The sequence below is a fragment of the Rutilus rutilus genome, assembly GCF_951802725.1.
Source record: "Rutilus rutilus genome assembly, chromosome: 3".
Lineage (NCBI taxonomy): Eukaryota > Metazoa > Chordata > Actinopteri > Cypriniformes > Leuciscidae > Rutilus > Rutilus rutilus.
Window position 1 is genome coordinate 8,457,814 of NC_140211.1, and position 12,878 is coordinate 8,470,691.

Here is a 12,878-nt window from a genome sequence, read left to right on the forward strand (position 1 = left end):
TATATTCAAATACTTACTATTCCATTCAAAATAGGTAATAATACAAAATTTTGAACAAAAAAAGACAAAACAAAACCAGTTGTGACTGTATTTGAGATTATTTCACGTAAAATTGAGCCAGGGGAGACTCGTCCAACATCATCTCTGTCCAGCCACATAAACAGCAGTTAAACCCTAAACTAAAGGTTACCTCCACGGGACCGTGGGAGAACTTTGTGATTATACTAAAGCTGGGATGGAGCTAAATAACTCAGATTTCTAAAGGTCACTCTCGCAACACACATCTGCTGAGAGACTAACACACCACTGCTGTGTGTGCAATGCAGATGTGCGTTTAAAATGCAGCAGAGTTTCTCTCTCTCTCGTGGTCACACACACACACATACAGAGGCGATGACATTCAGCTGAGGGGAAGCGTGGTACATTTGCACAGCACTGTTGTGAGGGCTAAGAGATGTATCCTGGGGGACGAGACTTTGGTCGAAACATGGGAGGAGGGTTGAGTTTTTGTCTTTTCTGCTGCATTGCAGATACTGGGTTGGGGCTACTCCTCAAAGTCACGCACACATGAACACACAAACACACACACACACACACACACACACACGCAAAGCAATTACAGACACTGACGATCAGTAAATACAGGGTCTCTGCAGCTTAACAATTCTCTTATGTAAAATAATCTATCACACCACTGATTTTGAAAATATATCTTCAGAATCCACCTAATGCAAGAAGAAAATCACATCAAACTAATATGTTTGCACTTCTCATGTCTGGAAAATGATGTAGTTCACTTTAACTGCTGTTGGTAATGATGATAAACTCATGTCTGATTGTCTATTAAGAGCCCAGACTTCAATACTGTAAATTATAACATGTATATGTTACACTTTATATATATATATGTCACAATCCACAGCAAACCACATCACTCTGGAGAAACAAACCCCCCCCCAAAAAAGAAAGAAAAGTAAATGTGCTGCATTTTAAACCCCCAAAGGATTCTTGCAAACAACATGTGAAACAAATCCAACCAAAACTAAGTGCCAACTAAAACATTACCTGAGGAAAATATGAATTTTAAAACAAGCCACTAGCAGCAAACAATGCGAACTTGGATGTTTTATAGATTCTATCTAAAAATGGACACAAACACACATATATATTAGCAGCACACACACAAACACAAATGATAGTGGCTTTGTTCACACCGCACACAAATCTGATTTGGTTTTCAAATCTGATGACTTTGTAAATGAGGCAATCCGATCCGTCTGTTCAGATATTGTAGTGAATATAATGATGTGAAGTGTCAGCATGATGCCAAGAGACTTCACAACAACCGAGTCACTGTCATTTAGCAAGGGGGGATGGACATTTTGCGGTATTTTATGCATTAAGGCATAAAGCGTGTCAAAAATGCTGACTACCAGTGATGGTGAAAGTTACTTTTAAAAGTAATGTTGCAATATTCCGTCACTCCCTAAAAAAGTAACTAATTACATTACTTAGTTACTTTTTATGGAAAGTAATTTGTTGCATTACTCTTTCTCACCTGGGCTTGCTTGTTTGTTTTTATATTTTTTGCTAACATTAAGGCCTTTTCACACCAAAAGTGAATCAATTCACGTCTGTACAGAAGAGGGCGCTGCTCAAACAAACCTTTCAGCTGTTCTGCTGTTCTGGATCACAGAAGAATAGGATGCTGAAGAAAGTTTATCTAAAGTCATTTTTGCTTATTAGTATGGCTGAATTGGATCATCGAAGGTCAGCAGCAAAGATATTGGTTAATAAATTGAGATTAAATACATAAAGTACATTTGTGTTATTTCATGGGTTTTGTAATATTCTGAGTTTGCATTTCACTGTTCAGGAATACTGAATCTGTTTGTGCAAGTGAGATATATATACCTGTTCGCATTAGTCTACATAAATCAGAAACCATCATGTTTTCACACACAACGCCTCTGCACTTACTAATGATTTCTCTCAACATATGCACAGGAGAGCTGTCAGTCAATACATGGGGAAAAAAGTAACTTGCATTACTAATTTGAAAAAGTAACTCAGATATTTTGATGTAAATTTAAAAGTAATGCATTACCTTACTAGTTACTTGGTAAAGTAATCTGATTACATGTGTTACTTGTAATGTACAGTGCTCACTAGATCAAGTTAGAAAGTCTAAATACAGAGCTCCAGATAATTTTGAGCACTTTGTATGACGTTACACACATACTGAACCCCGATTAACAACAACAGCAGCAAAAATGACGATCTGAGTGTTCAGCCAGAGATGACTCAAAAATATTAGAAATCTGATTGATTTCAAACCACATGGATGTGGTTTGTTTTTTCATTTGTTTATGTTTTTGCTATTTTGCAAAAAAGAAATGAAAGAATCTGATTTTTTGCAGTCCGTCTGAACAAAACCAATAGGTCAGATTTGATAAATCTATCTGAAATAACTTGGAGAGAAAAATAACATCTGTTTTTAAAGCATTTATCGACAATGAGTCAATAAAAGGGAGTGAACATGGAGCATATGGATCAAACCCATCCTGCAGCACAGAAAAAGGCAATCAGTGAAAAGGAAGACAACGTTTTAACTGTGTGTGCGTGTGTGTGTGTGTAAGGGGGGATCACAGTGTTCGTGTCACAATAAATGATTTAATTAAGCAATAAATAATACTGATGAACGATGCATACTTAATATAATCATTTGCAAAAAGCTTTGTAATTGCAGATTGTTAATATTATTGCTTGGTAATTAATTTAATGTGTAATATGTGTAACATAAACACTGAAAGTTGTAAGCCAATATATCAGTGTAGAGTTAACACAGCAAGATCAGTCTGTTAATTATCTGTTAAGAGCTGATTACAATTACACAGACTAACCCTAACCAATAACCCAACATCATAATGACCTTCTGACCCAATGCTCATCCGCTGAAGTGCCTGTATCTTTCTAGAAAGACTGGAACTCGTGCAAATTACAATGAACAGGTAGATTAAACTTAAATGAAATACCTTAAATGCAAACATTAAATGCAAACATATGCACAACATTGATGGGCAACACACACACACTGACAACATGACCAGGACATTCAAAGAAAGAAGAAACATAAAAAGACAGAAATATGATGTGCAAAAATGTCAGTTTAGTAAATGTATCAAATTGAAGTTTACAAGGTCATCTCTATCTATAAGTACACACGTACAGTGTTTTAATGGCTTGGCTATATTCTGAAAAGCATTAGCCCTTAGCTTTCATCTTCTGGCCTCTGTGTTTATGGCTGAAAAATAGCAGGGAGATTGAGAGAGAAGCACTTAGCTGTGCACAGAGAGTGGTTTCATTAAAATAATTGTTAAATCACCCGATCTGGCCCTTATGCGCACGCCAAATATATCAAAGCAAAAAAAGTACTAATGTTCTTTTTCCCCCCTTTTCTTTTCTCTAATATTATGTTGTGTTCACAATCAGCTCAAAAATTGTCCCAAAGCAGATGTTATAATGGTAGTTTAAGTGCCAGTTATGGCATTTCATCTTCTTTTGTACTCAAGCATTGGATTAGAAAGCCCTTACAAACACAAGAGCCTTTTTCGTTCAGTCAGGTTACAAGTTAGCACAAGCCCCACCGTGACATTTCAAAGTTTGAAAGAAGAGTGGGGGATTGGAGAAGCGAGACATTTGAAAGTAACTATCAATTTCATGGTCTAATTGTGATTAAACTGAATGAATGAACCATGCTAATCAAAGCACAGTTGTGCCTTCATACGACATTGCCTTTGTCATTTATTCAACCTTTGCTGTCTGTCCTGCTGGATTTTGTTTCAGTGTCGCATCCAGCTGTTACATAATCATGTGCTTTGGTCAACTTTTCCTTGATTGTGATTACAACAACACATGGGCCTGCAAAACCTTATGTAAATAGCCCTTCAGATATTACTGAACCTTAAACTGTGGCAGCTGAATGAGCTGTGGACAATGCAAGACTTAAAGATTAACTTTGCCAATTTTCAATCCGCTTTTTATTGTTATAGTGTCGGTAGGATATGTAAAAGAACAATGTTTACTTGTTCTCCATGTTTACCTGGACCGAAAAATTGGCCTGGAACACTGTTCGTAGGCATATAGTTTGAAATGTTGACTACAAACATGGAGGTTTTTCAGATTTTCTGTCGTACCGCTCTCTCCGTATTTACGATTCTTTGCATGACTGCGAATACGGTCTGGATCCTTCACTGGAAATCGAAAGTAAGTAACTCACTCCCGATAAACGTTGACTCTTTGAACTCTTGCACCCGCGATCAACACAAGTCGACACCTATTTTGGTGCTTTCAAGTCATGTTGGAAAGATCTACGAGTTGAATGCACATGAACGGCAACACAAAGTCATAAATACCAGAGGGAAGCTCAGGATTTTCTTTGAGCCACGATCTGCACGAGTTGGTGGCGTGTCAGTGTTTGCTAAGAAGTATTTCCTACTAAAGCAAAGCGGTATTTGACTCTGGTAAGCTTTTCCACAGCAGATGATGGGAGTGGCCATGGATGGCAACATGCCCAGTGCATTATGGGTAAGTTTTCCTACCTATTTAGCAACTGTTTTCTCTAGTCAGGTAGCACAGATTTATTTTTATGCACCTCTCTACTGTACAGGCGTCCGGATGTTATTGAAAGCCCATTTTGCCAGTGGAAAAGTCTCCCTTTAAGAAAAGCTAGAGTCTGAGATGAGCAATGTTGCTTGCAAAACTACAAACAAATTATAGAGTATGAAGAAAAACCAAGATGCCTTATAGTCTTATTGATGTGTACCTAGAAGCAATGAGATGCCGAATATTTGAAAAACAATCTGCTCGAGACCTTAAACGCAAACACAAACTTCTAGAACGGGGATTGTGCATGACCTGCGGGTGCTGTGAACTGTAACCTGGGAAAGATTGACATCCTGATCGAAATGTTGAAGAATTTCGCAAACATTCCAGATTTTTATAGGTTTTCCACTTTGGTCTTAATAACTTTGTTTCTCCCGATAATGCATTGCTGCAGGGGACTGAACCTATAATTATCGCAGACATAATTTCCTCAACACCAGGTGCACGTTATGAGAAATTATTCAGCTCAGCAGAAGAAAAGTTTGATTTTTGCACTTTGTTTAAGCTCTGCTCTTGATACCACAGTGATGATATAACCAGCAAGTTCTTTCTGTAAGGGATCCTAATAATTATGTATTTAAATAGGGAACATTTTCTACATCCAAAATTATATTATAGCTACATTATATACACAACCGTTTAAAAGAAAACAACTCCGTCACAAAAAATATATATTTATATATTTGAAAAAAAAAATTCTCTTCATCATAAAATCCTAAAAATCATATTTTCCTCAAAAATATGAGGCAGCACTGCTGTTTTCAAACTTTATAATAATCAGAAATGTTTCTTGGGCAGCAAATCATCACATTAGAATGATTTCTGAAGGGTCATGTGACACTCAACACTGGAGTAATGATGCTGAAAATTTAAATTGTAATAACATTTCACAATATTACTGTTTTTACTGCATATTTAATCAAATAAACTTTGACTTTTTTCAAAAAACATAAAAAAGAAGCTTACCAACCCTAAACTTTTGAACGGTTGTGTATTATTAAATCATATTTCTGTAATGTAGGTGATATGCATGAACATATCAGGACTATTATTGCAAAGGAAGAAGTGCAATGTGTCACCAGGTTCCCTAATAGCACTCAAAACACACATACTGATATCATTAACAACTGGAGGTCAGACGTTACAGCTCTGTTTGTGCAAGGATTCCCAAACCGATTCCCTATGAGCTCCTCCGGGTCCAATTCCCCGGTTTTATCAGAAGAAAATAAAGCAGAATTGGACTTTTCAGCACTTGTGTTGTTTCATTCGGCTGGGCGAAGTGCCTTTGCTCTCAGGCAAATGTAATAGAATAAAACTGAATGTAGGGACATGAACTTTGGGAAACTTGCAGCCTCGGTAGTCAGCACATCTACTTTGAAAAACCCTGCTCTAAAGCAACACGCATGCTAAGAAGGGAGGAGAGCGAGTGCAGCTGTACCAATATTGCTCTCTGGGCATATTGCAATGAGGAAAACAACGACTTATCATAACAAAATAAACAATAATGCCACCCTACTCCCTCTGATATGAGTCATCTTACAAATGATATTGTATTACTGTTCACGCACACACTCACACACACATACACACACGTCCACCCTCCACAGACTCATCAGCGCAGGAGCCAGTGAGCATCATCATCCTAAGAGGAGGGGAACTTTTATTTAGTTAGTTATTTGGTGTGTGTGTGTGTGTGTGTGTGTGTGTGCATCATTAATGTTCCCCGGGAGAGTGTGCGGGGCTTTTCCTGTGTTGTGAAGTGGAAAATGGCTTCTGTCTCAAGCTAATCAAAGTGCAGAAGAGGTAGAGAAGGGAGAGGAGATTACAAACTAGGCTTAGAGATGGCGGGGGATCTCTGTAAAAAAAAAAAAAAACGATTTGAGGGATCTATAAATGCCTGAACAAAGGAAAAGAAAGGGTTTAAATGTCAAGCACGAATCGCTTCACAAAGAGGAAAGTTTCTTCTAGAAATACGAAAAAAGGAGAGGAAGACGAAGATCCTTTCTTTCAGGTGTTGCTGTTCTTACAAAAGCGGCACTGCCACACTCTGATCCCAGACCATTACGGTTATTATTGCTCAGTATTCCCTTGGTTAGGGAAGCGGGAGAGACCAAAAAGGAAGTGCGGTGGGCATTAGACCTATCGGCAAGGGTCTTTCGAGCCCTGATGCATTGTTGGAAATGTCAAAGTTCTGAGGATCGGTGGAGGGACTACAAAACATTGTTTGTACCAAACCTCCCGTGCCACTGTTGGCGATCGTGGCGTGTCCGTGCAAATGAAGCGTTTCTTCTCCTGCCGCTAGGATGCTGTGGGGACGGGAAGCACTTTTTCTTTCTTGCCGTTTTTATGGACGGGCGAGTCTGAGGTTTTGGCTGTTTTCCTAGGCGGGCTTTGCTCAGCAACCTCATGTAGCGATGGCTCCCTGTACATGGCAACTGGAGAGACAGGAGAAAAAGAGAGACTCTTAAAGGGACAGTTCACCCTGAAATGAAAAGTCCGTCAACATTTAACCACAAGTAACGTGAGTTAAGTAATCAGATTACTTTTTTCAAGTAACAAGTGAAGTTACACATTACTTTTACATTTACAGCAAAATATCTGAGTTACTTTTTGACAACAATACAAGTTACTTTGTTTTTCCAGGAATTGACTGACAGCTCTCCTATCCTCGTGTTGAGAGAAATCATGAGTAAGAGCAGAGGCGTTGTGTGTGAACATGATGGTTACTGTAGACTAACGTAAGCAGGCATTTTCTCATCACACTTGCAGAAAAACAGCATTTCTCAAAATGAATACAGATTCTTTAAATATACTTTATGCATTTAATCTCACTTTGCAATGTCTTTGCTGCTGACCTTCGATGATCCGATTCATACGGAGCCCCTAAAGGGACATGGTGATGGAAAAAATATGGGATCGGATGGGAGGGAAAACATATATTTCAATGCAAAGTTTTGTGTTCCCCTGAGAAACTTTGCGTCCGCTTGCAAAACTTTCTTCTTTGTGAGCAAACGCAAAGTTTACCAGGGAACGCACATTTCTTGTGAAGGAACGCAAAGGATTTACGAGCAAAATTCAAGTTTCTCAGAGAATGCAAAGAGAAGCATTGAAGTATAGTTTGCCCCTTTTTTCCCCATCACCATGTCCCTTTAGGAACTTCATAAATTCAACCATACCAATAAGCAAAAATTACTTTATATAAACTTATATATAAAACTTTTTTTTTTAATAGCTGAAGTAAGAGGCTGCATTCGAAATCGCATACTTCCCTACTATATAGTAGGCGATAAACAGTATGTATCAAATGTCTGAATTCACAGTACTCAAAAAAGAGTAGGCAAAAAGTCCCCGGATGACCTATCCCTTCGGTGAGATTCTGAAGTGTGTATTTGATGGGCACTTTACTGTCCCATGAGGCCACAGGAGAGGATTTGTGAATGACAGTGAAGCGACGCAACTGACGCTGGTAGGTCACATGATAATGACAACATGGAAAATCTAGTACGTCCAGATTACATTCATACTACAAACATTCATACGTATGTTTTTAGCTGTCGTGAATTACCAGTAATTACTTATTCAAAATAAGTACCTAACTCAAGGGAGTATGCGATTTCAGACGCAGCCATTGTGTTAAACTTTCTTTTCCTGCATCCTTTTCTTCTGCAGTCCAAAATGGCAGCACAGCTGAAAGGTTTGTTTGAGCTCTTTACTGTACTGTACAACAACATAACGGATTACTTTCCATAAAAAAAAAAAAAAAAAAACTAAGTAACGTAATTAGTTCAGGGCTCAACCATAAGGACTGCCCGATGGCCTCGGGATAGTTGACGCAACTCTCACTGTCTCTTGCTGAGAGATCTAGGAGTTTTTAAGGCCTTTTTGTATGCAATAACACTTTCCTTCCACGAAATGCGAAATACCTCTAGTTTAGTTTTTTTCCAGCTACGCTGCTTTCTTAAGGGCCCGAATGTGCTCGTTATACCACGGCTTCGGACTATTTTCCTTAATCTTCTTTAAGCGCAACCGTGCGTATGAAAGTTTATCATTTGAATGTGTTTTTAAGCCTTGCCAATTTAAATATTCAAGCGCGAGAAGACGCGAAAGAGGGATTGGCGAGTATCCTTGTAAACATAGTGTGTTATATCTTAAATTATCATAATTTGATTATATGTTCTTATTTCATTACTGACAGTTTACATAAACATACATTTAGGCTAGTAGTTTTTGGTTTCACAACCAAATTGTTAAAAACAATTAAAATTGTATTTATTTATGACTTTTTTGTGGTGGGCAAAATGTAAAAGTAAAAAGTAAAAAGCACTGCATTTAATTTGCAAATCAGCATTTTATAATGATTTCTGAAGGATCATGTGACATTGAAGACTGGAGTAATGATGCTGAAAATTCAGCTTTGATCACAGGAATAAAATACATTTTAAAAAATATTGAAATAGAAAACATTTATTTTAGATTGTAATCATTTTTCACACTATTTTTACAATGTTTTAACTGTATTTTTCATCAAATAAATGCATAAAAAAAAAAAAAAAAAAAGTACTTACTGACCTAAACCTTTTGAATGGTATCAACAAATGACAAATAATTGCATATTTTAAACAAAGACGTACCCTCTATGAGCTTGGGCAGGAAGTGAGCAGCTCCTTTGGTCTTTTTGACCCGATTTCCTTTCATGACCTGTCCGTCCCGGTTAATGCCAATGTACCAGGCCCGACCCGACTGCGTTTGGCGGTACAAGATCGAGGAGTATGTCACATAATAGTTCTCAAATACACACTCCTTAAACTTACACTCAGGCGTGAAATGTTCCTGTAACAGAGATACACAGATAGTGAGTTAACCAGAATAACAGACTGTAACTGCTGGCTGTATATAGCATATATATTGAGTTCAGCAATATCAAGAGGAGAATGGGCCTCACATTTCACTGCGACAGAATTGTGAACGCATTAGTGATCCGAGGAACAGTAAATGAGGAAAGCGAACCCCCCTACACACTTTCTTATTACACATTTATCGACCACATGTGTTCTGTTCAGCGTAATCCCAAACTCAGACAAATTCCCAGACTCTCTTCATCCCTGCTGGAGACTCGCTCTCTCTCTCTCTCTCTCTCCTCCCATCCCATCTGTCTCTCTCTCTCTCTCTCTACCACCCTGTCATTTCGTAACCTTGTCAGGGAACAAACCAATTTCCAGGATTGATTGGGATCCTTGGTGTGACTGGTGAGCAGAGCAGCTGAATAAGGGGTTTACTCCTCTTCCTCTCTCTCGTGCTCGGATGTGTTTGTTTTGAAACACTCCCCTCTGTCACCAAAGTAAAATCGAGCCTTCTTCATAAAACAGATTCATATTTTCCCTGGTTTAATTGCATATCTGTAATTAAATAGTGTCCATTCAGGCTTTTAAAGTGCCATATTAAAGAAAAGCATGTAATAAATAATAATTATTATTATTATAAGAATTAGTATATTATACATTATTATAATATTATTATACGGGAAGTATTTTAAATATTTAAAATGATGAATAAAATTAATATAATATAATAATGAATAATCAAATGTAGTTGCATTTATGGAAAGACTGAAATCATTTTATGCATATTTTCAAGCATAAGGCTTGAACTGTACTTTAAACATCTAAAGAGCTAAAATTAAAATGAAGCGTTCTTCATAAAACAGGTTCAAAATTGACCAGGCTTAATAGAATATCTGTAATTAAATTAAGGTCATTTAAGCTTTTGATCTTCATCATGGTTTCGATAGTCTTAAAGTGTGCTATCAAAGAAATGCATGTTATGAATAATTATAATTATTATTATTATTAAATATTAATATACTACAGGAAGTATTTTAAACACAATACGTCTAAAATAATGTATTAATATAATAATAAATAATACAATTTAATTGCATTTATATATTTTTTAACATTCATCAAGACTTGAGCTGGACATTAAACATCATTCAGAGTAAGGAGCTCAAAGTTAAAGTCTATGCCAACTTTAATTATTTAATCACCAAATTTAATTGAACTGGCGCTTCCAGCTGAAGATGATTGAGTCTGAAAGCATTAGTGTGCCGAGGAACAGCAAATGAGGAAAGCGAAACCCCCTACACACTTTCTTATTACACATTTATCGACCACATGTGTTCTGTTCAGGTGAACATACAGTAAGTGTCTACATCCATGTTTACAATCCCAAACACTGCACCTAACAGAAGATATTTTTACTTTTTTTGTTTTATTTAGACCCCTTCTATTGATATCAGGTTGATATTAATAGATATGCTGATTGATATCAGGCTGAGAAGAGAGTTTCAACCAGTATAAGTGTTTATGAAAAACATTGCCTAGCCCAGCTTTAAGGGATCCCTGTTGTCCTCCATAAAGGAGAAGAGCGATGAGGTTGACCTCTGGTGTTTTTGTCCTCCAGCCTGCACTTCTCTCATTCACCAGCAGGTGTCAGAGCAGCACACGAGGCTCCGTGTGAGCGTCTTCATTCTGCTCAGACACTTTCACTGGCTTCTTACATATCATAACACAGTCTCTCTCACTTCCTTTTTCCCCCTCTCTCCCCTGCCCTTTTAATCCAGGATTGTGTGATTTAGGGAAATCTGACTATTACAGAAGGATTTTTTGACATGTTATGTTGCATAAAGTTAATGAAGATGCAGGATGCTTGAGAATCCGCAGAATCCTCTGAATCCACAAACATCTCCTAGCAATCAGCAGAGGACTGGCATTCTGACAGGAGAGATGCCTCATCAGCCTCTTACACAGGCACAACATTTACACCAACATTTAAAGGGATAGTTCACACAGAAATTAAATGAACTCATATCGCTCCAAACCTGCACACCTTTTGCTTTTCAGTGGAAGGAGGAATTTAAGAAAACTTCCATGCATCTCAGACTTTTAATATAGTTACATATAGACGACTCTTCTTGTCCCTTTTTAAGCTTGACAGATGAGATCACTATGAACTGTAGTTGAATCTCAATATATAAACAATAAAACAACAAAGGGGTAATTTATTTAGAAATAAATATATATTTAGTCTTACTGTATTTTTTGCTGCTATTATTTAGCTTACATGAGTGAGGGCCAATTGAAGCCATTTAAACCAAGTATTACTAATATGCATATCGTAATAAGTGGTGACAACTGATTAATTTATTTTATAAAGCCAAAATTTACACACATTTGCCTTTTAGCGAGTGTTAATTGTGGAACTTGAGAGTAACCCACACACACACATACACATACACACACACACAGACACACACACACAGAGTGCTTGCTTTTACATAAACTTTTCACTGCTATGACTGTAAAATTAATTGAATTGAGGTGAATTGATTTAATGTACGTAAGACCGCAGCAAAACGAGAAAATGAGAATTTCCTCTAAAAAAGGCGATATAAGACTTTGATTTAGCCGGATAGATGTGTGCACTGGTATGAGGCGATCCAAAAACTGCTTACTAAGAACGTGTTTAACACACCAGTGAGCATTGACGAGCTTGCAGAATGACAGGGGCATGAGGAAGACATCAGATGGACAAGGTGGGAGAAAATGTAACGAATAACTCGGTAACAAATAAATGGAGGGTAAATAAACAGGCAGTATTTCACTGCAAAATGATTAGTCAAATTAATTGCAATTCATTTCAAAGAGGACAAACATGCTGCTGTGTTGTAATGAGATTGTAATTGCAGAGGCCAGCAATAAAACCTTGTACTAAGCACTAAAAATAAAACAAGCAGCCGTGTTTTCTTCCTTTAACCAGACTTGAGACACTTTCCGAAACTTCCTCAAGCACAGGTCTGAGAACAGCCCTGCGAACTGTTGTTCTCAAGGAGGCCATTACAAGACTGACAACAGACTGACCCCAGGTCAGCAGGAGAGGTGGTTTCCTTGGCAGAACACCTGCTCGTCCCTGCACTGCTGACCTCACAACAGCTGTAGCGACACACTCGTCCTCTGCTTCTCTCCTTGGCTAGACCCAGCTGAGCGACTGGGGAATTTCCAAGACAAAATAATACAACAAGCCCCTTCAAGACAGACTCTCTCACTCTCTTCTCCTTCAGCACATCATTGCTGCACATCTCCTTCAGCAATCACTCACTAACACACTCACTCACTCACTCACTCACTCACTCACTCACTCACTCACTCACTCACACA

The 12,878-nt window shown here is 37.8% G+C and overlaps 1 protein-coding gene across 1 annotated transcript in view; it reads right to left on the reverse strand.

The window, feature by feature from the left end:
- Positions 1–5,633: 5,633 nt before the first annotated feature.
- The window catches only part of fgf11a (fibroblast growth factor 11a), a 67,251-nt gene continuing 60,006 nt past the window's right edge, over positions 5,634–12,878 (reverse strand). Inside the window, exons 4-5 of the mRNA XM_084405333.1 lie at positions 9,297–9,495; positions 5,634–7,100 (exon numbers count right to left, since the gene is read on the reverse strand). Of these exons, the coding sequence (XP_084261459.1) occupies positions 6,964–7,100; positions 9,297–9,495 (336 nt within the window). The 3' untranslated portion in view covers positions 5,634–6,963. The remainder of the gene's footprint in view (positions 7,101–9,296; positions 9,496–12,878) is intronic.